At 36.7% G+C, this 25505-nt stretch overlaps 2 protein-coding genes across 7 annotated transcripts; both read left to right on the forward strand.

Moving 5' to 3' along the window:
- Positions 1 to 1161: 1161 nt before the first annotated feature.
- LOC144446515 (arylsulfatase-like) lies at positions 1162 to 7876 on the forward strand. Its single transcript, XM_078136296.1, has 6 exons — positions 1162 to 1414; positions 2347 to 2502; positions 4507 to 4619; positions 5387 to 5606; positions 6400 to 6564; positions 7266 to 7876. Exons 1-6 carry the CDS (start codon positions 1162 to 1164, stop codon positions 7874 to 7876), a joined length of 1518 nt encoding a protein of 505 aa, XP_077992422.1.
- A 2725-nt stretch (positions 7877 to 10601) lies between these two features.
- On the forward strand, positions 10602 to 20309 carry LOC144453378 (prenylcysteine oxidase 1-like). 6 transcript variants are annotated; one of them, XM_078144658.1, is made up of 7 exons: positions 10602 to 10725; positions 12309 to 12345; positions 13394 to 13553; positions 13862 to 13937; positions 15636 to 16072; positions 19113 to 19307; positions 19637 to 20309. In XM_078144658.1, the coding sequence occupies exons 3-7, from the start codon at positions 13412 to 13414 to the stop codon at positions 20125 to 20127; spliced, it is 1341 nt and encodes a 446-aa protein (XP_078000784.1). In that variant the 5' UTR covers positions 10602 to 10725; positions 12309 to 12345; positions 13394 to 13411; the 3' UTR covers positions 20128 to 20309. The 6 variants fall into 6 exon arrangements, with proteins under 6 accessions (XP_078000784.1, XP_078000780.1, XP_078000783.1 ...); XM_078144654.1 differs by having other exon boundaries at positions 10604 to 10989; positions 13087 to 13553; XM_078144657.1 differs by having other exon boundaries at positions 10604 to 10989.
- Positions 20310 to 25505: the final 5196 nt, after the last annotated feature.

Here is a 25505-nt window from a genome sequence, read left to right on the forward strand (position 1 = left end):
AAGTCACATGGTGTTTTTTTCTTACAATCACAAGCTTTCCAAGACAGTATTACATTCTTCTGGAGCTTTTCAAAAGAGTTCTGAATTCTTCATCCATCACACCATTCTTGTAACATTAGGGGAAAATACCATTTTCAGTAATGGGTATTGTAGTTACATTATGACAAGAGCCCTATATTTCATGACTGATTTGCCAAAAACATGTTATTTACCAGAACTATTGGTTGTTGTTTTTTAGAGTGTAGCAAAATGTTTTGAATTTTGTGATTTATGCACTTTTATGTAAATATTTGGTCATATCAAGAAATAGATAAAAAACAAAAACATTTTGTGCTCTTAATTCTGTATGATTTTTTGCAAATGAAGCTATTTCACAGAAATACATGTATGTGTTTGACAGTGGCCATCCTATTTTATTTTGTCTGATTTATGCAAGTTTTCAAATGGGCTCTTTAATAAGTCTAAATACCGGTATGTGATTAGGTCTTATGGAACATTCAGTCCAAATTTAATGTCTTTAAGTAAGTTCCAAGTTGATTATTTATTTATTTATTTATTTATTTATTTATTTATTTATTTATTTATTTATTTATTTATTGCATCCCTTTTGTATCAGGGACTCACTAAGATTGTTAAGAGCAGCAGAAACAAAAAATTACATTACATACACTACTAAAAAAAACAAGTAAAAAGATATACAGTGGTCAGAAAACAGGTACGGAAAGGTATACCTCGTTAGTCAGGTTGTACATCTTTGGAACTGGTCCTAGAATTTGTTTTGGGACATTTGAAGACTCTGAAGACACCAAGCCATCTTTGGAGACATCTTATCCAGAGACTTTACAGCTGTTGGGAAGTTTCCTACCTCCGAGTGGACGACTGACAACGAACCTGGCCATATCACAGCAGCTTGGTAAGATCCATGAGTATTTTACTGGGTGTAAATAGATACCTAGTTTTAGAACACAACAGTGGAGTTTTATTGAAGTGTAAAATCATGACATTCATACTTATTTCATAAAGTAAGTTATTGTTTCCTAGGGTGTTATAAAATTGATTGTGAAGTTTTGCTTGATATTTTACTTTATTTTCATTTCAGGAGGATATTCTGTAATACCTTTGACAAATTTGTTGGCAAAGATAACTTTGTAAACAGTAGATATGCAGTACATGTACTTGCTGTGGATTTTAAGTGTCGTAACTCTGTCTGGTGTATCCACACGTCAACCCCTAGACAAACCCAATATCATTGTATTGTTTGCTGATGATATGGGGTATGGTGATTTATCCAGTTATGGCCACCCAAGTCAGGAATTTGGTGCTATTGATGAGATGGCAGTGGAAGGAATTCGTTTTACACACTGGTATAGTGCAAGTTCACTGTGTACACCAAGTAGAGCTGCTCTTCTTACAGGCAAGTTTTATATTCATGGCTGACAAGTTGAAATCTGACCCACTAGTTTCAGTATAACCATTGACAAAAGAGAGAAGGTCCTTTGTATTGTCTGATATGGTATATTATGGGTAGTTGAACTGGTCTTGCTACCTGCTTAGTAAATTTGTACTCATGTTTTGGATTACCCAAAATTTCAAATTGTTCACTGAAAATGTTTGTTTTTATGCCAAATAAGATTATGTGTACAGCTCAATTTCATTAGACTGCAGACAAGGAAGAACTTACTTGTTTGTGATTAGACAGGTGATTTCATCTTTCTCAACAATACAGAAACAGTTTCTCATGTACCATCTTTGAATCTTGAAATGCACTAAGTTATACAATTGAATGTAAAAATATTACAGTTCAGAGATGGCAGTTTGCATTCTGACAAGGTAAAAATATAGTGTATTTTATAAGTGTAGAACAGATAGATAAATTTGATAACCAAAATGGGAATAAATGTAGATTTATGAAACCTCAATTTAGGGATCTATGTCATGGTATTGTGTCAAATGTTAATAACAAGTGTCTGCAATAAAATAGTATATTGAAGGATGTACTGCTTCACATAGAGCACACTTTGGATATGAAATCCTGACATTGTTTAAAGTTTACACATGAAAGATGAACACAATCATATGCTTTTCAAAAATAATAATATTAAATCTAATTTTTCCAACTTGCACATCGTATAGTGGCAACCTAAATCACTAACACATGCAATGCTATAAGACTAGAATTATTGTTGATAATTTTAGATAATGTTTAATATTTGTAATCAAATGTTGGGGATTGATAATACAAAAAGTTGAGAAATATTAGAAATTTGTCACAATTTGAATACTTGGAATATAATTCACTGACAGCATCAAATTGGGGTTACTAATTCTGTGAGTTTTATTCTCCAGGAAGATTACCTTATAGAAGTGGAGTTTTGGGTACAGACAGATGGAGAGTGTACGTTACCTATGGAAATGGCGGTTTACCTCGAGAAGAAATCACAGTAGCTGAAGCCTTGAAAGATTTAGGGTATACTACTGGTATGGTGGGTAAATGGCATCTCGGTGAGTGTGTACCTCCTCTCAAAAGTCATTTTAGCTTTGCCAAATAAAATACGATGTGATTGGGCATTATATGGCTTAATACTTGCTGCATGTACACTGTATAAAGATTTTTTGAATAGCTGAATGTTGTATAGAGAAACAAAGGACAAAAATACGAGTGACATGAAATGTTTTAGGCAAAGTAAATCGATCACTGTCATTGCAGACTTATTTTATGAATTATTGTCATCCAAATTAACTACTCAAAAAAACTCATCGTACAATTTTTTTTGCAATTTGGCCATACTGCCCTAAACACCAACACATGTTTTTTGGAGGGGTATTAGTTTTAAGGAAATGAGAAATACTATACTATTTTGAAATAGATATAGTCTCATCCCTCTATATGTGCCATAATCATCTCCATCGTATGGTCAAATGGATGTCCGGAATGGATGCTCTAGCACAGCATTCCGCTCTTACCACCAGTGTTAGTTTATGTTATTGGAGCATTGATATAACATGATGGCGTTATTGCATCCTCACATGACTTTATACTTCAAACTGGAGGTTGAGTTTGTAGTAAACTAAACAAAGTAACCCATTGCACAATTTCTGTATGTTATCATTTTATGCTTGTTAAGGCATAGTGTTATACAGTAAAGATTGATTGATTAACTGGATGTAAAATATTGCTAGCACAAATATGTTAAAAGAAAATTTGAAATAAAATTGTATAAACTGCGTATTGAAATTCAATAATTCAGGTATTTTAAATATGAATTTAAAAAAATAAGTAAAATAATTGTAAAAATTAAATAACAAAATACAAATTTCATTCGTTTGCTAAAGTAATAATTGTAATAAATTTATTAATAAGTACAATGGGACATGAGTTTTGCATGAGTACATACGAAATAGGAATACAAGTCTGGACTTGTAAATAATAACTTCTCATAAATCACAGTCTGCAAAGTATTTTAGTCAACACAAATGACACTTTTCAAAAACTCTTCGAAGTCTGCAAAAATGTCCCATTACACTTGCATAATATGTTTGACCCCAGACACAGTTGCCTGCCATTTCTAAGGTTAGATTTAATGTTAACCGTTTAAGGTCAAATGTTTGGTCTCACATTAATGTCACATTTGTAAATGTCATAAAACTGGCACCATACAATTTATATATTGCATGGTTGAAACATGTTTTAAATCAAAGCTAGTTTTTATCCTTGCATGCTTTATATATGTAAGTCATTACCATTGTGTTTGAGAAATTACATAACCATTGATGTTTTTATATGTTAAAGTTCCATGGACAAAATGTTTAAATCAATGATTTAGGACATTGTTCACTCATAGATAACAGTCAAACATAGGTCATATCTGCTATGACATGGGTCTTGTAACAATGCATTCTGTGTTAAACTTGATAGCTTTGATAAATTAAGGATTCAAAATGACATGTTTACGCAGACACACTAGCCGTCACTCTTTGAAAGTGATGGTTATAATGTACACACATTCTGTCATGTTACTTTTCCAATCCTGGACTCAATTGCCGCAACAATTATGACATGGAATTTGATTGTTTTTAAAGTTACATTTCATTTGGAGACAGACATGACACATGTACACAAGTTATAAATCAAGTCAGTTTAAACCAACTATAAAGTAGATTAAATGCCTTTCAAGATAATATTGATAGCTTTTGGAGATCTTTTTTGTCTGATTTTATAAATCTCAATTGCCTTCTTTATAACTTAAATATTCTTGTACTTTACTACATTATCAAATGCATATGTGTTTCAGTACCATTGACAGCATTTTTGTATCGATAAACTGTTCTGAGTCTCCAAATTAAACCATAAATTATCATCAAAAATTAAAAATTGTAATATGACAAAATAGCACCTTTAACATTCTGTCACGGGCGTTACCAGTAATAAATGAAAATGTTTAATTGCATTTACTTAATGTGCAAATTATTTGAATGTTTGTTTGTTTGATATCTGTTTATATTCAGGTACAAATGGTTATCATTTCCAAGATGGCTACCATCTCCCCACTCACCATGGATTTGACTATGTTGCAACCATTTTACCCTATACAAATGTGTGGGAGTGTGATGCTCAAAGGGTAAGAATTGTACTGTATGGCCAGCTTTATATGATGATTTATGTGATAACTCATACACTGGTAATTGTTTTCATGATAACTGTTTTACCACAGTTTAATATATCACACAAAGTAGTCACTGTGATGTCATTTAACAAAAAAGCTATTATTGGGGTAAATATCTCAATTTTTATTCAAAAGTGAAAATAATATGACAAAACCTCATGATGCGCGAGTGCAATTGTGACTTCCTCAGGGTATTTTCATGAGTGCTTCCAGCATTCTCTGCCATCGTACTTTAGAAAACGTCACTGCAAATATGTGTGCAAATACCCAAGTACCCACACTGGCACTAATATGGTATGGAGTACTGTTATACATATTTTTATTCAGCAAATTTCAATAAAAATCATACTGTGTGAGTAAATGATTTCATATGCAAGGAACATTTGTGCCCTCATTTGCATATCATTTGCATGCCGATATGATACAATGTTTTTGGTATTGCACTCCAGTGCAAATACCACTAGTTATAGTGGTATGCACATGTATGGTGCAGGTAATCTCTGGTACATACCAGCATACAAAGATAGTCAAGATTGCACCAACGTTTAGGTCACAACAGTGCACTACATATCATCCCAAAGTCAAACGAGGAGAAACATTCTATCAACCTTTACCTATAAAGCAAATGGTATTTTATGACCAGACAGGTAGTGGAAAGTCAAGTCGAAGTAGACATTGATTCAGAATAAACAATATTATACTATATTTGTGTTGTCTTTCAGCACCAAACATCAGCAGTGAGAAAAAAATGTTTCTTGTATTACAACACAACCATAATACAGCAACCCACAAAGCTTGACAACTTGACAGAGACATTTGTGCAGGACTCAAAGGCTTTCATTTATAATAACAAAGAGAAGCCATTCTTTCTTTACTTGGCATTTTCACTGCTCCATGTCAATCTTGTGACTGCTGCTAGTCGTAGAGGCTCATCAAGGAGAGGTAAATGATGTATATTGTATTTAGAAATAGTGGCAATGACATTGTAGCATAAGTTTATGCAAGGATTCAAGGTGATGGAGGGTTTTCTTGTTATGATTGTTGTTCAGTTGTTGCCATGGGTGTGATCTACTTGTTGCTATGAACATTTGTGTGTTTATTTTTTGAATGTAGTTATTTCAATAAATATAACCATGGTTGCTATGAACATTTGTGTGTTTATTTTTTGAATGCAGTTATTTCAATGGATATAACCATGGTTGCTATGAACATTTGTATTTACTTTTTTAATACAATTATTTCTATGGATATAAACATAGTTGCTATGAACATTTGTGTGTTTACTTTTTGAATGTAGTTATTTCTATGGATATAACCATGGTTGCTATGACCATTGTGCTTTAACTTGAATATACTCAGTTGCTTAACTATCCATCAGCCTTGCTACCCTAGTAATGAAATCATTTGGCTGTTACTATGAGCATGGTCATAGATATTTTGGTTGTTTATAATTCACTTAACTACACGTGATTGTTGCTAGGGGTGTGACCATGGTTGCTTAGAATAGCTACTTCAATATATTTTGAATTACATTTTCAGGTAGACACCTTGAGAAACATTCCTAAACATTTTCAGCCTGAGTTTTTTTAACCAAAATTTATATTTTTAGGCCTAAATTGCATATTAATGATGCATTAATGTCCTCTTTTGTTGAATAATTCTCAATTTAAATACTCTTAGAAACATCCAACCCAAAGAAATACTGAGATAATAATTTTCATCTTTTTGCACCAAGGTCTGTATGGTGATAGTGTCAATGAACTTGCATGGGCTGTGGACGAAATTTTACAAACAGTAAAATCAGAAGGTATATCAAGAAACACATTGGTATTCTTCATATCTGACAATGGACCCCATGTTGAACTTTGTGAAGAAGGAGGCTCTCCTGGAATGCTTAAAGGTAAATATCACTATTTTGGTGACTGTATCTACCCATGCTATAACTTGAACTTGACACATGATAAGCTGTATAGTATACTTGATGTCCCATAGATTTCTTAAACTCAGTACTGGCTGACGGGCATGGATATATTGAGTTGTCGAAGATGTACCATCAAGATTTGTAAGAATGGGCTTATTAAGAATATCAACAAACATGGTGTCAAAGTACAACATATTCTGATAACATATGACAGCGGTAATCTAGGTGTTTGGCACAATAAGATTGACTCGAACTAAAACTCAGATATTTGTTCAATGTGGTAGATTACACACATAGGTGCCATAGCAGTGCCTCTGTTGTGGGGATATAATCACCCTGTAGTCAAGATAATATGTTGCAACTTAAGAAAAGCTAGCTGTCAGAAATGTCACCCTACTAAAAGTGTAATAAAACTAGCATCCATACAATAAAATATATCAACATGTCACAACAATAGTTTTAGTTTGTGTCTATCTTGGCAAGCCAAAACCCTGATTGCTGCTGTTGCATTATTGATCAATATTCAACAGTATATGCATAAAAATTATGTTCCTTCATCAGAAATCATTGACTAATTGTAAAAAGTTAGTCATTTTCCTACAAGAAACATGATAAGATAATCATTTTGACATATTTACCTGATAAAAAAATTGAATCTAAATTGTCTTATTCTTCTGTAGGAATGAAAGCATCCACCTGGGAGGGTGGAATACGGGTACCTGCTATTGCTTGGTGGCCAGATATGATTGCACCTGGTCAAGTCAACCATGAAATTCTTAGTACCATGGATGTATTTCCTACAGCCATTGATTTAGCAGGAGGAATACCACCAAAAGACAGGATACTTGATGGCAAAAATATCAAATCTGTTCTCCTCAATAATGGTCCTTCACCTCATGAGATTCTCTTCTTCTACTGTGATGATAGATTGTCGGCTGTTAGATTTGGACCATATAAAGTACATTTCCTTACTCATGCCATTCCATCAGATGAATATTTGCGAAATATTTCTTGCATGGATGGTGGATTTCCAACTGAAAATTTCTTCCATTGTTTTTATTGTTACGATGACTGTGTAACCATACAAAATCCACCCTTAGTGTATAATGTGGAGAAAGATCCTGGGGAAAGGTTTCCTCTGTCACCACACCAACATGAAGGAGTTATTGATGCAGTAATGGCAGCTGTATCTGATCATAGAGCCAATTTCAAAGTAACAAAGCAGTCTGTTGAATCATGTAGTATCAATATAGCACCATGCTGTAACCCACCCTATTGTGTATGTAACTAATATACTTGGAGTTTATACATTCTAATTTTGCTGTCTAAGTGAGTCTCAAAATCCTAACTGTTTATTGCTCTGAAATTTGGTGGGAACATTCTTAGGGGTGTGTAGATTAAGATTTTGTTCATGACATGATAATTCCATGTGTAATATGCAAATTAGGGCTAAAAATGTGTCTTTTTTGTCAAAAATCTTTCATTCCAAAACTACTGAGCAAATTGGGCTGATATTTAATGGGATGCATTTGGGGATGTGTTGATGAAGAAGTAGTAAGCATGTAATGATCTCATCAGTGATATGTAAATTAGGTGTAAAAATATTAATTTTGGTCAAAAACTTATTTCTTTAAAAGTACTTAGTCGATGGGGCTGAAATTTAGTGAGATGTTTCTTGACGTGCTATTCTGCAGATGTTTAAAATTGTTTGACACAAATGGCCATAGCAACATTCAAATGCCACTATATTTTGGTAAGAGAACAGCATCACCTGGTCGGCAAGTGAGTAGACAATCAAAAAATGTATGCAAATATGCCTAGCAATGAGACCAAGCCCATAGTATCAACCAAATGATGGTGTACATCGCAAATATAATAACTGGGATTCATACACAAGTGAACAAACATTAACAAAATATATGCAAATATGTCTAAAAAGAAGACCATGCCCATAGCAACAGCCAAATGATCATGTGTATTGCAAAGATAACAGGGCTGGACAGGCATTTGGATAACCATTCAGCAAATGAACATGTACACCTATACCTAGCATAGATCAAAATGTGGATAAACATTTTCTTTAAACTGTACAGTTGTGCTACAAAGCCATTGGCGCTATTTTTACATTTGGCATCATGTAATATATTATAGTTATGATCCTTGTTAATTATGACCCATTACTACACACTTAAAGGATTTGTAGAGTAATTGAATAAATAATCTCCGTTGATAGACTACTTGGTATCCAGGATACAAGTCTAACAAACAGTACTACTATAAACATTGCATACAGAGTTTAGTCCTCACTCATGGATGAAGGACAAGAGTGTTTTAAAGCATGAAACAGTTGATAGAGTTACTGCAATATTTGGACAGTTGTTATTAGTGATTTACCCTCAGGACTAATTATAATTTTATCAACTGAGAGCACAATGTATATATTAATCATTTGTATTTTTCAGAATTTTATATTAAAATGATATCCATTTTATCATTAATGCTGAACTGCAGAGGTGTTAGGTATACAAGTGTAGCTAACAGTACGTATACATACATGTATATAGACAGTCCAGGAAAAAAGTGTTTTAAACCATGAATTGATGCAGTCACTGCAATCTTTTAACAATTATTTGAAGTAATTTATGCTCAGATCCAACTACATTGTACACATGTATCTCTGAGTATTCATTTCAATGTGTGTATTGTCAGGGTTTTATATTAACAAGTATCATCAAAGCTGAACCCCAGTGATATCCTGAAAAATAAAGTCAAGAAAAAACGAAGTCTACATATTATTTATTTCTTCAATTTTATCAAGATTGCTATTATTTTTATTTCCATTACCCATTTCAAAACTGCAACAGCGACATCTCTACCCTTGAATGGTTCCACCTGCCCATGCATGTCTGCATATGTATTTGGCCATCTGATATGTTCTATCTAATTTCATTCACACTTGGAACAAAGGTTACATACTGTATTTGGTGATCTGATATGTTATATCCAATTTCATTCAAATTTGGCACAAAGGTGACATACTGTATTTGGTCATCTGATATGTTATATCCAATTTCATTCAAATTTGGCACAAAGGTGACATACTGTATTGCTCGTATATTATTGGTTTCATGACTCAATTCAAGTTTTACTGAATGGTATTCATATTCATCATAGATATCCACTCATTGTTTGATTAAGGAGAGTTCATTCAAATATCTACTCACTACGTTAATTACCAGAAAAGATCATTTGCTTGGTGTTATTTGGGGTCAATGGTCTTTCAAAACATCACAAAGTGATATATTGGACTTTTAAAACATTTTTGATACTGATGTATGATATCACAGATAACTAACTGTTAATAATCCAAAAACCATTCTGAAATCCCTACCAACCTACAATTATTGCCTATAATAGGCTATGTACCTATTGCAACTTGGTGAACTTAAATACCGTTCGTACAGTGTCAGAATAAAATCAGGTTGTCTACAAAGCCATTGGGTAATACTAGGATTTGTATTGCAAGTATTCCACTTAAGTTAGTCTTTTATTAAACAAGACCTTAGACCTGCGCCTGGAAGTTTGCCGAACAAAATCTGGGGATTATAATATATTATTGGCGTGATACTCCTAATGAGACGGTGCCAATTACTATCCAGATCCTGATCCAATGACAATACCTCTCTCGTAAACGCCCTCGATGTGCACGTACCTTTGGTGCAGTATCCAAAAGGAGGCACAACTATGTACGTAATGTAGCAGCTAGATTATGATTGTGTTAATAGTATAATACTCTGTCATATATTTAGATTGTACTATTATTACTGTCTCTAATTTGTTTGTGATGTTAGTCACAGATTCAACCATTGAACAGTTTTCGTCGTACTGTCAGAGACGCGATTAAACTAGCTAAAACTACCAACACACGGCCTACATGTTAAGTGACCTTATATTTTCATTAGGCTAAAGTGCACGAGATCAATCAATCAACTGTGACGTAGACGTGTATAACGTAGGGGACATTTTGAGTACCGATCAAGATCGAGGAACCTTTTCATCGCGCAATCGTTCTTATACAACTTTGTGATTCAATCAGTGGGTCTACGTATACAACATATTATATGACAACTGTCCGGCCGGGTATGTATGTCTACTTGTACAATTTGCAGTGATTTTTCTCAGTCTTTGGGCCATTTTGATCGAGAAACACTGAGACTGAAAAATCCAGTAACTGCTAACATAGAGTACCGGAAGAAGAAGAAGAAGAAGAAGACGACGACGACGACGACGACGACGACGACGACGACGACAAGAAAGGAAAGAGCAGAGAAAGAGAACGACTTGATACCTGACAGATAATAAAGAAGAACAAAGATTCTACAAGCCACGTTTCAACATCATACGGTAAACAGTGAAAACTCTGGACTTCTTTTGCTTACCCTAGAAGTATATGAATATATGAATATGCCTTATTGTGTCATGTATGTGGGTTTAGGAAACCTAGGTCTCATTTGGTAGCAAGAGTGTCTTTGGATTTACATATAATTACTTTTGCTAGAATGATTTAACACTTTCATATATACACTATGTCTGTAATACGTTTTTGATATAGGAGGTAAAGATAAAAAACAATGACCCCTAACTGTTAGAATAGGCAAATCTAGATAGACCTCAGATATATGTGTATGAACCACTTTCTGGTGAGGTCACAACATACAGCTTGTATCCCATACATCTGTCTAATCTTCCGACCTAACCCTCAACCCCACAAATGAAAACACAGTGAACCGGTCGATCTGACCTGTGTCTTGATACGAACTTTTCTTGATCTACGTCGTAAGTGACCTGTGACCCGGCTATTCTCCGATAGGCATATTGTAGTCTAGTTTCATATACAGTATCGTTACCATTTACACCTCCACTCACATAGTCTAGTTTCATATACAGTATCGTTACCATTTACGCCTCCACTAGATAGAGACCACGTTGGCATCCAGATCCAGACTAGGTATATTGCAACACACGTCACTTACTACAGAAGTGAATGAGGGATATGAGATCCCGTGTGACCTAAAAAAAAGATATAAGCTAATAAGTCAGATTATTGGCATTCACATTTCATACAAGGGAAAGAACTACTCTGTTTATTTATAGGAGATAATACGAAACATTACAATGAGTTTATAAGTAAACAAATAGATAAACTTATCAAACAATACCTTATTGAAGCAATTGAAAACGGAGAAGATTTTGTTAAAACTAGTATAGAATAGTTTAGCCATTAGAGTTTCTGACAGCTAACATTTGAAGCGTTTTTTTTTTCGTTTTATCAATCTTCTTACCTCACTTTGTTTTGTTTTGTTTTGTTTTGTTTTGTTTGTTTGTTCCTGTATATGTTCTTACTCATCTTTTTAGTAGTGTATTTATTTTAATGTTTTGTTAGTGCTGCTCCTAACAATCTGAGTGAGCCACTGATACAAAAGGGATGCAATAGATAGATAGATAGATAGATAGATAGATAGATAGATAGACAGACAGACAGACAGACAGACAGACAGACAGACAGACAGACATAGATAGATAGATAGATAGATAGATAGATAGATAGATAGATAGATAGATAGATAGATAGATAGATAGATAGATAGATAGATAGATAAATGAATAAATCTATCCATGAGAGGCAGTCCCAATTCAGTCATGTTTCTTCTTCTTCTTTCCAGTGTTCACCCATGGAATCTATCATCACAAGATATACTGGTATTTCATATCTCATACCGTATGCTCGTGCGTTTTAAGTCTTGGTTAGGTTTTGACCTTCCTACATTAATTCTGACCATAGCTTTATTGCACAGGGTGTGTGTAAAAGCTGTAAGCTTATCCATCAATTATCAAAAGTGCATGAATGACAGACCAGGCGACAGATATAGAGGACGTTCATTCATGCCTAAAGTTGACACCTGGTTAACGTTGACATGAATATTAATATGTTAATTGTATGTAAATTTAAATTACATTGTTTTATTTACCAACACTGTTCTAAGGTCGACAACGATTGTGATAACTAACATTATCTGTGAAATACGATGTGATACAGTGCAATGAAATGCAATGCAACCAAAGCAATTATACAATATAATACAATCAATGTAATACAATACAATCAATCAGTATAATGCAATGCAATACAAAATCTTTAAACCATCGTGATAAAAATCTACTATACATGTACATAGAAGGTTTTAAAACAATCAGCATTTGTAAAAAAATAAATAAAATAAAAGTGGTAAAAAAAAGTGCGTGGTTCCGTTAACGCTCAGTGTCAGAATAGGCGGGAAGGTAGATTTTATTTTTATTTTTATTTTTATTTTTATTTTTAATTTTCATGTGCGGGTGTCTATTTCAAGTAGTTATGTTTTCCGTTCTTTTCCACATGGTACAGCCATTACAGTTACTATACGTGTAGTCATTCTCGACAATCTTTTTCTCTCTTGAACGTAGCGTGTGCAGGACTAGACAATGTAAAAATGCATTAATGAGCACGGTGAAGTACTGTGACCTGTGCCAAGGGCAATATCGCTGTTGTATCTTGGCCAAGTGTAGACAAAGAGGACAATTGCGTGACGTTTGTTTGACCTCAGTTAAACTGTTTGGATTATTTCGACGTTAAATTGGGCTCGTCATCCCTTCAACCGCGAGAAAGATCCAGACGTGCCTTCTCCTTATACAATGCGCTCTCTCATGTCGGGTAGCGGTAATACATATTAAAGAGGACCAACGACTGGACCTTTTTTATACTATTTACCAGATTGCCCTTTCACCAACAATGTCCACTCCAGAACTAATGGATCAACGGCCCACTATTACAATTATTGGAGCTGGTATTGGTGGTACATCATGTGCATACTACTTGGACAGGTTTGTTGGCGACTGTGAATCTGTCATTATTGAAGCCAGTTCTCGTATAGGTACGTCATACATCTTGTTCACACCTTGAAACACAGAGTTGAAACGTGTAGTTAATGACAGGGAGAGCCATGATAATAATTTGGGTCAGCAGAATACAGTGTAACCCGCACACTCATTTATTATCTCTGGTAAATGTGCTTTAAATATACCAATAACAAATATGCGTGGACATTGTCGTATGTAGCCATGGGAAAACCGAGGTGACACAGAACTCCTACAAAGGAGAGACTCTCGGGATCATTTCCAATATAATTATGTATAAATGAAAAATAAAACAGTATCAGTGCCTCAGTGTTCTTCTTCACAGGTGGTCGTATATATGATGTTGTTGTAGATAATGACCTGTATACCATTGGTGCATATGGATGGACAGGTTATCAACGGTAAATATATGTTGTATTGGAAATATTTATTTTATCTACCTGAAAGGGAATATAATTAATGTTCTGGCTGTGTGTGTGTGTGTGTGTGTGTGTGTGTGTGTGTGTGTGTGTGTGTGTGTGTGTGTGCGCGCGCGCGCGTGTGTGTGTGTGTGTGTCTGTCTGTCTGTCTGTCTGTCTGTCTGGCTGGCTGACTGACTGACTGACGTACTTTAGACTGTGCTTGCCTGTCTAACCGTCTGTGGACACAATATCTCAACAGCTGACGCACCGATCGGATTGTATCAAAACGCATGTTCCCCATGATAGTAACACGAACTGATTATATTTTGATAGAAATCCTGTGCATATTTATGATTCATTTACATGAATAACGATTTTTTTGTAAATAGGCACTATCGTAAGAATGCAAGTTTCAAATCACATAAACATATAATTAGTAATGTTACTTATATATTAAGGAATATATGGTAGCTAATAATTTCATCTAACTTGTGTTGGTATACTAATGATATGTCATATACGACATTATGGAATACAATTTATTGATTTTCATTTTCCATCAAGAAATAGTGTTGTTAGATTTCCTTTACGATTTAACTAACTGTAATGTTACAAGCGAATGTGTGAATGGACAACAATCACAAGTCTCGCCTTTTTAGCTCCTGTATGGGAGCTGATGTCGTGGCGATGTCTGTCTGTCTGTCTGTCTGTCTGTCTGTCTGTCTGTCTGTCTTTCTTGTCCTCTGTGTGTCTGTGCAGAAATGTTGTTTCCACTGATATCTCAAAAAGTACTGAAGCAAATGTTCTGCAATTTACTATTGTCAGGTTGTATCTTAGCGCTGATTAGTTTTTGGTGGGAGTGACTTGTATAATTAATGATAATTTGCATAATTTTATAAATGGGGCTATATATGCAGAATGGCTGCACCAAATTCAATGAAACTTGCTACATCTACGGATCATACAAATATATAAAAGCACAAAAAGATGTTAAGTTGTGTCAAGTTAATTAAGGGCTAATTTGCATAATTAATGAATGTTTTGTAAATCAGGTTATGCATCCAGAATGCCTTTATCAAATTTGATGAAACTTGTTACAGATATTGATCATACATAGATATGAAAGTTCTTAATGAAATCAAAAGCTGTCAATTAATTGCTTATTAGCATATTTAACGAACTTTGGCAATTAGGGCCTATTCCAAGAAAGTCCGTCAAATTTGATGAAACTTGCTAAAGATATTGACCGAGCAAAGATATTATGGTATCGAGTCAGTTGCTAATTTGCATATTTGATGAACTTTTGCAATAAGAGATATATACATATAGCCAGGATTGTACTGAATTCAAGTGAACTTGCTACAGATATTGTCCTTGGAGAAGGCATTCAGTTTACCTCTGGTTTGTAGAGTCAGTCTACGTTGTCATACAAGTACAAGTGGCTTTCCAAATATTTTATGATTCTATACATTGTTATCATTGGCATAATCAATTTTAGAAATTCACATCAGTCACACCATTCTTCAGAACCTTTGACATGACATCAGAATCTTTGCTGAGGAATAGCTTGATAACTGGTCCGAATATCCGTCTTCACTTTCTGTTACAGTATAAATGACAAGTTTTACAAAGGAAAATGTGATGACGTCGTTGTCTGATGATTAATTACAATATTGAACGAATTGTATCAACATACAGGTACATAAAAGACCTGGTACAAGACATGGGGTTAGAATCAACTGAAAAAGGCGACATTGGTGATCCAAAGTTTGTGTCACCATTTAGCTTTATTACATGGGATGGAAGCAAGCTAACTGACCCAGTAGAACTGCAAAAGGCGCATGGTTCATCAGTTGAAGTTTTGAGCACTCAAGCGCTGGATTTCTTCAAAAAAATGGAGATGAATTATGATCAACGGAATAACAATACTTTCACAACAATGGAAGAATATTTAATACCCGGTGGCGTTCTCAAACTGCCCATCCTAGAAAGTCGCCAACATTTCACAGATTCTGGTATTGATTTGAAAATTCAACATCTTGCTATGGGACCTAATCATAATTTGGTTCATTTCCAAGGAATGGATAGCCAAACATTTTCCATGCAGTTATCCCTTACAATCAGAATGGGCAATGGTAAGTACCCAGTACGTACATTAGTGTGTGTGTGTGTGTGTGTGTGTGTGTGTGTGTGGGTGTGTGTGTGTGTGTGTGTGTATGTGTGTGTGTGTGTCTGCGCGCGCGTGCGTGCGTGCGTGTTTGTCTGTGTCTATGTATGTATGTATGTATGTATGTATGTATGTATGTATGTATGTATGTATGTATGTATGTATGTATGTGTGTGTGTGTGTGTGCGCGTGTGTGTGTGTACATACGTGTGTGCGCGTGCGTGCGTACGTACGTGTGCGCGCGTGCGTACATGTGTATGTGTGTACATATGATATTCAAACGAATTAGAAGACATTGTGGTATACGTTTGCATGTCTACTTATCTAGTTATGTATATTCAATGTACTGCTCGCTTCGCATTGCAGACAATTTAATGATGTAAACAACATTTAAATTGATAATTTATCAATTGATACATAGCACAACTGTCGTTTTTACGTGAAGTTTTACACGTCTTTTTTACAATGTAATTGGCTGACGATGTTCTGTGATCTAGAGGAAAATACATTGTAAGAGTACATCATCACCTTAGAGTATCGTTGAAACTGTCAAGATTTGTATTGTTTAGACAACGTGATAGTCAGTGTCAGTGGAGGGGTCCACAGTGTCTATGGTTTAGACAACGTGATAGATAGTGTCAGTGGAGGGGTCCACGACAGTGTCTATGGTTTAGACAACGTGATAGATAGTGTCAGTGGAGGGGTCCACGACAGTGTCTATGGTTTAGACAACGTGATAGACAGTGTCAGTGGAGGGGTCCACGACAGTGTCTATGGTTTAGACAACGTGATAGACAGTGTCAGTGGAGGGGTCCACGACAGTGTCTATGGTTTAGACAACGTGATAGACAGTGTCAGTGGAGGGGTCCACGACAGTGTCTATGGTTTAGACAACGTGATAGACAGTGTCAGTGGAGGGGTCCACGACAGTGTCTATGGTTTAGACAACGTGATAGATAGTGTCAGTGGAGGGGTCCACAGTGTCTATGGTTTAGACAACGTGATAGACAGTGTCAGTGGAGGGGTCCATAGTGTCTATGGTTTAGACAACGTGATAGATAGTGTCAGTGGAGGGGTCCACAGTGTCTATGGTTTAGACAACGTGATAGACAGTGTAAGTGGAGGGGTCCACAGTGTCTGTGGTTTAGACAACGTGATAGATAGTGTCAGTGGAGGGGTCCACAGTGTCTGTGGTTTAGACAACGTGATAGATAGTGTCAGTGGAGGGGTCCACAGTGTCTATGGTTTAGACAACGTGATAGACAGTGTCAGTGGAGGGGTCCACAGTGTCTATGGTTTAGACAACGTGATAGATAGTGTCAGTGGAGGGGTCCACAGTGTATATGGTTTAGACAACGTGATAGATAGTGTCAGTGGAGGGGTCCACAGTGTCTATGGTTTAGACAACGTGATAGACAGTGTCAGTGGAGGGGTCCACAGTGTATATGGTTTAGACAACGTGATAGACAGTGTCAGTGGAGGGGTCCACAGTGTCTATGGTTTAGACAACGTGATAGATAGTGTCAGTGGAGGGGTCCACCTTGTATATGGTTTAGACAACGTGATAGATAGTGTCAGTGGAGGGGTCCACAGTGTCTATGGTTTAGACAACGTGATAGACAGTGTCAGTGGAGGGGTCCACAGTGTCTATGGTTTAGACAACGTGATAGATAGTGTCAGTGGAGGGGTCCACAGTGTATATGGTTTAGACAACGTGATAGATAGTGTCAGTGGAGGGGTCCACAGTGTCTATGGTTTAGACAACGTGATAGACAGTGTCAGTGGAGGGGTCCACGACAGTGTCTATGGTTTAGACAACGTGATAGATAGTGTCAGTGGAGGGGTCCACAGTGTCTATGGTTTAGACAACGTGATAGATAGTGTCAGTGGAGGGGTCCACAGTGTATATGGTTTAGACAACGTGATAGATAGTGTCAGTGGAGGGGTCCACAGTGTCTGTGGTTTAGACAACGTGATAGATAGTGTCAGTGGAGGGGTCCACAGTGTCTGTGGTTTAGACAACGTGATAGATAGTGTCAGTGGAGGGGTCCACAGTGTCTATGGTTTAGACAACGTGATAGATAGTGTCAGTGGAGGGGTCCACAGTGTCTGTGGTTTAGACAACGTGATAGATAGTGTCAGTGGAGGGGTCCACAGTGTCTATGGTTTAGACAACGTGATAGATAGTGTCAGTGGAGGGGTCCACAGTGTCTATGGTTTAGACAACGTGATAGACAGTGTCAGTGGAGGGGTCCACAGTGTCTATGGTTTAGACAACGTGATAGACAGTGTCAGTGGAGGGGTCCACAGTGTCTATGGTTTAGACAACGTGATAGACAGTGTCAGTGGAGGGGTCCACAGTGTCTATGGTTTAGACAACGTGATAGACAGTGTCAGTGGAGGGGTCCACAGTGTCTATGGTTTAGACAACGTGATAGACAGTGTAAGTGGAGGGGTCCACGACAGTGTCTATGGTTTAGACAACGTGATAGATAGTGTCAGTGGAGGGGTCCACAGTGTCTATGGTTTAGACAACGTGATAGACAGTGTCAGTGGAGGGGTCCACAGTGTATATGGTTTAGACAACGTGATAGACAGTGTCAGTGGAGGGGTCCACAGTGTCTATGGTTTAGACAACGTGATAGACAGTGTCAGTGGAGGGGTCCACGACAGTGTCTATGGTTTAGACAACGTGATAGATAGTGTCAGTGGAGGGGTCCATAGTGTCTATGGTTTAGACAACGTGATAGATAGTGTCAGTGGAGGGGTCCATAGTGTCTATGGTTTAGACAACGTGATAGACAGTGTCAGTGGAGGGGTCCACAGTGTCTATGGTTTAGACAACGTGATAGATAGTGTCAGTGGAGGGGTCCACCTTGTCTATGGTTTAGAAAAGTTAAATGTCTTGCTGTCGAAATAGTGAATTTTCTTGACAGTGTGGTATATACAAAGCATTTGGCTATTTTTCTGACAGGTTTTGTCCACGCTATTTGTCTGCATCTTTTTAGGTAAGGTTGCAGAAGGGAATTCCAGGCTCCCCGAGGCTCTTCTAGAGGCATCATCAGCTAAACTCCACCTGAATTCAACAGTGAAAACTGTAACTAAATGCAGCCGTGGGTTTGATATAACGTACACATCAGATGGTGACCAGAAAACAACACACGCTGATTACGTGGTCATTGCAGCTCCTATGGAAAAGGCAGGTGAGCAATGGATTCATATACATTACTCCACACATATGTAGTAACTGTTGGAAGACGACATTTATCCAGCGTTATTTATAGCTCAGACCACACTATCTAGGTCTGAGGACATATACTTTTATAACCATCCTGGGTTGTGCTAAGTTTATGTATATGCGATGAATGTATGCATCCATACTGTACTGCCGTCGCTTGTGGAGCGCCCTCAACGACTTAGTGGTCTGAAGGTTATCCAGAAAGAATTTCCTTGGAAACCTGACCAAAGAACTCGAACTCCATGCACTACAATTTGCAATAGTGTTAATGTTTGTGCATGTCTCTGTCTTTAGGTATTAAGTTCATCAACTTTGAATCGGTAATCGAACAGCATGGAAGAGAATGGATTCCTGGCTATGTGTACGTTATCACTGCAGACCGGGTGAATCCACAGTATTTCAACGCAGATGAGGACTGGGCTGAACCTTACGTCATCATGAGTACACCCTCTGTAACTCGTACTGATGGTTACATTTACCATGTATTATCAAAAGACACTGGTGAAACCAAGTACTACACAGTGGTTGCAGCGTCTGACATTACCAGCAAATTGCCAGAAATATTCATCAACCCGACAGTCAAGTTCATGCATCACTGGGAATATGCACACCCACTGTTACCACCCCATACTACGGAGGTCAATCCCTATCAGAAGGTTGTGTTAGCACCAGGCTTGTACAACCTCGGTGTAATGTATGATATTATGGATCAAATGGAAGGCTCTGTTATAGCTGCTCGCAATGCTGCACTTCTCATTAAAGAAGATGTACTAGGAGTGTCTTGAACTGAGACATTTTTAGAATAAAGAAATGATGTAAAATATAATCTAACACAATGTTCAGTACATTGTCTTTTTTGTCAACCAGTCACCCCATTCTTTTCTGACCGGCTTCTGCTCCTGAAAATAATCAATCTGACGGTGACAATCGGTTTGACACAAAAAGCACAAAAATGTACATTTTTCATTCATCAGAACTATTCCATTAAAAGATCAAACCATTTCGATTCACTTTATTGTTTTGTCATTTGATATTCTGGTCTGTTGTACCTTCTTATGTTGGCCTTGGATTTCCCCACAGACAAGGGTCTATGAATTTTAGATGAAGCCCCTCCACCCCATAATATGCCCTAAATGTCAGAGGCCCTCTTCGTCCAAGTACGTACGCGTATTCATGTATTCACGTCTAGAATCACGAGAACTAAACAATTAATTATGTTTGCTGATGACGGAAAATGGACATGCAAGCCACATAGTCCTCCCGCTACCTTAAAACATGTAAGCCAACGCTTTGTTGAAATGTTGTCAGGTTAAGATCCTCGCAACAGCTATTATTACATGTACAATCTTTCAAACAGATAGGTAAAACCTTTCTTCCAGTTTATACTCCAATTTTCAGGACGTGTTATATTTTATGTATAAATAACCCGATTTAGATACAGAAGTCTTTGTCAGACAACGGCATATACGTATTATCGACACCGTAGAATAAAACCCCCAAAGGTTTTCCATGTATAGGTCTATATAAACCTTCAACCTTCGCCATCCATTGACATTGCCCGATTAGTTCGTAAAGAATTCAACAAACACCTTTCTACGGAAAAAATTAACATTTCTATGTGTCAAATTGTTCAAGGCAAGATTAGGGTAAATTTCGGATGACTTCAAGTTAGTGTTAGCATCTTAGTAAACAAAAAGAGCACAGAATTTACTGATAAGCTGTTTACAAATTGTATTGATAATAAGTACACTGTATTCCAGCAGCTGTGGAGGGGTAGGGGACTGAATGTTCCCCTCCCATGGTAGGGAGCTTTTTTCAAAATCGAGACACTTTAGGAAGCTATTTAGAATAACAGAAATAGCAAATTTACTCAAAACGCTTTTGAGTTTCCTGACAGGGGTCTTTCTTCCTTTATCCAGTGGCCCTCCACAGCCCCTCCTTGTGTAAACAAAAATCCCCTCCGCCCCTGGTTTAAATTACTGTCGTTGTCAATCCTACGCTGAGGGCGCTAGTTATGAGAATTAAGCTGGCTCTCCACCGACGCTATTACATGTATATCCAACACGCTGTCCTAGCCCTGATACGTGTACTGAGTATTTGAGAATGTCGAAATAATGTAAATAAGCTGTTTTTAAAAAAGTTATTATTGTTCAATGTGTGATCTAAAAAAAGGTTACGCGTGTATTAGGGCCCGTACACCGTACGTATGGGCATGTGTTCTCTTTTTCTATCTTTTTTTATGGACAGTCTCCTACCTGCGTGGACATTGGAACATACAACACATTGGAATATAATAGACAAGTCCGCCACTTAACCTCTTGATCCCTCCCCTCTCCTCCCCTCTCCTCCAATCTCCCTCCCCTCCCCTCCTTATCCTACCCCTCCACCTCATCAACGACGTTAATAGCAGTTTTGTTCGGTGTTGTAATAAAATCTATTCCCAATGTAACCAAATCAATTTCCACTAGTTCTATCCATCTGTCTATATCAATAAATAGCAAAACTAACAAATATTACATTTAAACACATCGTATATACATAGGCTTAGTCTTAAAAACGCGTGTTTGTGAACCGTTGTCTATTCATTACTCTTTGTGCTGGCTACTTTTTCAAATAGCTGAAGTTGAAAATTATCCTTATCTCACTCGGAGAGAATGGAAAGTCTGGGGTGTTTTTTTAATAAAAGGAAAACAGAAGGATTGTGTTCTTGATGATGCCTTGTACATGAACTTCCGATATATACACACACAATGTAATAGCATACGATGTTTCGTGGTTTCGAAGTTGCCCCCCGATCCGGAGGGTTATCAAAATCTGACGCCCTCTATTGATCAAACATCATGTCCCCTCGTCAGGACATGTAATGAGCGACTTCGTCGAATCTGGATTCTGGTCGAATCATCAGATCTTGCCAGACTTTATCATATCACTCGTCACCAAAGCTAATCTCATGAGACATTACCCACATATTATATGATTTAATAAATGACTGACTGACTGACTGACTGACTGACTGACTGAATGAATGAATGAACTTTATTTTAAATAAATCTTGTTATTTCATAGGCATCGATTTAAAACGTCACAAAGACATCAACAACAACAACAACAACAACAACAACAACAACAACAACAACAACAACAACATCAACATCATCATCATCAGTAGTTAAATAAATATTACTCGTAAAGGCATGTTAAGCACATTGAAATTGATTCTAATTATTCGTGTTGTCTGTTTTTTTCCGTATTCATATTAAATTTATACTAGTAAAATTAAGCTTATATCAACTTGTGACATTCTAAAAGTAAAGTAATAGAAAGAGGAACTGCACCATGCACCACTAGCACTGCATTGGCTCATACAGAGTGCTACTGGCGCGGCGTCTGCCTCGAAAATGTAGCATAAATTTGCATTGGTAATTACTTAGGTCAACGGTCAACAAGTCTTACTACTATATAGTATATACACGGCAGCTGCAGTGATCAACGGAAGTGTACGTCGTACGCTTTTCTATGGCACTTATAGTTGAAGACTACAGAGCGCGGGTTTTGAGATGAACCCGTCGATGTTACCGTTGTAGGATAGCCAATATTAGGTAAGTCGATTACCTATATCGTTATAAATTTAACCAGTTTACAAAGGACCTATTTAGCGTTTTTGACACATACATATTTTATCCACTCTGCCTATTGTTTTCACTGAGGCATTTACTATCGATTGTTGGGCTATTGTATTTCCACGGGAAGCCAACTTGTCTGTATTGTTTTCGCATGCTTTAATGCCAGAGTTTGTCTGCTGAAATTATGATATGTGGACCTCAGAATTGCATAATATCAATGATTTGTTGAATTATAAGTATTAGAAAGAAATTCATTGGCATGCTAGCAGGATAGACGATGCGATGCAACCGACAGTACTAATGCTATACTGTAAAATGTGTTGCTGTAGACGCCATGTTGTCAACGGCGCGGTTGATACAATATATTCTAGTCGCTTTTAGTACACCGTATCTGGTATCAGCTTTGATAGAATAACAGTTCAGCTTGATCGTGTAGCCATGGACATGTTTACCACAGTAACCGTGACATTACTAATAATTATAGAAGTACACGAAAAGCCCGAACATATGAGATAACCGAACCCCATCTCGTAAATGTTGCCAAAATGAAATGTTGTCATAGAAATACTGATAGATAAAGTATATAGACAAAGTATATCACCCCCAGAGTCTACTACAGATGACGATTTCTTGTGTGTTTGTTGCTCATATTGCAAGCATCTGACACTCAAAATACTTTAACCATTGAAGAGCTGAAAAGTTAGTGTCATTATTTAGTAGCTATGGGGCAGAGGATCACGAAGATTCAAGCTTCACAGAACAAATATAAAAGCCCCGAACTTAACTAGCTTATTTTAGACGATTTATTGTCTCTAGGGTGCAGTGCGAAGTTGTATAAGACATTTCAATCTTATGCTGGTCTCATTTACAGGTTGAGCAACCAAGTTAGTAGGGTATGGTGAACATTCCGGAAAAGGGAACTCCGTTCTTGAACTTAGACCAGGAACCAATGCACTTGAAACAAGAGATAGTGTACTGAACTTTTGCCTTGTAATTCACTGAATCTGATCAGAATTGAAAGAACTAGAGCCATTTTGGCCAATCAGTGTGGTTCAGGATGGCCACTGCAGGAAGGAGATACTTTGAGAACCCCAAAGAGGGTGTAAGAATTGCTGACACAATTCAGAAGCTTGCCCGTAAGTATTTTTGTTGTCATTTTAATGTCATTATCTTGTTATCTTGGCGAATTGCAAACTTCTTCAGTGATACCATGTTGACTTTTGATCTCAGCTCCATTCTCAGATAGTTGAATGTGATTTCTACCAGGAAACCAAGTATCTGTGAAAAAAAAGAAATCAAAAGATTCGGTCAGTGGTATGCTGGTTGTAGTTTTAAAAAAAGAAGAAAATTGTGTGCAGCTTGCCAAGATTACAGCATACACATAAACATTTTATGTACAGCAAAAGTGTCGCCTAGCAACACCCTAGTGTTTGATGAAAGCTTGTGTTAGAAATCAATCAGGAGATAACCTTGCAATTAGTGTAGTCTTGGCCACCTCAAGTCCACAACTATAGTGTATTCCCATAATTGTTATCACCTCACTAGAAGTCAGGCCATCTAACTGTCAAGCTTCAAATGAAGTAAAAGACAGTCCCCTCTACCTAAATATAGAATTTTGAAAAGTGTGTACTCAAGCTAATGAAGTTACTGTCTATAAATTTATCTCTAATTCTCATACTCAAGTGGGTATGATCCAATGAGGCTAGGGAACTATAATCATTGTCTAAAAGTATGAAAATGAAATTGTATTCAAGATACGAAGGTACTTCACATATATGACGTGTTGTCTTTAGCTCAAATTGTTTTATCTTTTTGGAAGTATGACCCATGTAGTGTACATGATACACTGTTTACTCCAAGTAATGCTTTAATCATAGCATGTAGTTACGCATAAACCTAACAAAAGTTGTAGTCATGAAAGCACTACTGCATGTAGTGAAGTATATGTTAGCACAGTCCTTGATAAAAACAAGGGGGTTGTTCCTAATGTCCTTGATGTATTGTGAGAGTTACTCACCAATGTTGAAGACTTTGATGGGACGATGGATGGAACTTATGAATAGACTTTTAACAATTCAAAACTTTGTCTGACAATGGTGATTGACGACTTTACTAACTATTGTTAAAGTGTTCAATTCTATGACCTTGATAACCTTGCATTTCCCAGGTAAATCGATAATCTTTCTATTAAAGGTGAGCGTTCTTTGAGCATTATTACAAAACTATTGGGCAGCAGGCTGTGAGCGTTGTTCTTGATAATGGCTTTTAAATTGAGATGTTTGTTTTATACAGAATAGGTAATACTGTGTGGTTATAGATGTTCCTTGACTACTGAGTTGCAGAACAGTGAAAAAGAACTCTCTTTAAAAGCTTGTCTTTTAAAAAGAAGGAATAAATCTTGACTGTTTTAAGTATACTGGGTTGGGTACAAAAGGTGTTTGCTTTTTAGTGTTGTATAGCTGGTCGTTTCATGGAAATTGTCCCTGTTTGGTACTGTGTGCCTGTTTATGGTCTACAGTGTATTCTTTGAGGAGAAAGCA

Source organism: Glandiceps talaboti, chromosome 2 (assembly GCF_964340395.1).
Source record: "Glandiceps talaboti chromosome 2, keGlaTala1.1, whole genome shotgun sequence".
NCBI classification, from domain to species: Eukaryota; Metazoa; Hemichordata; class Enteropneusta; family Spengelidae; genus Glandiceps; species Glandiceps talaboti.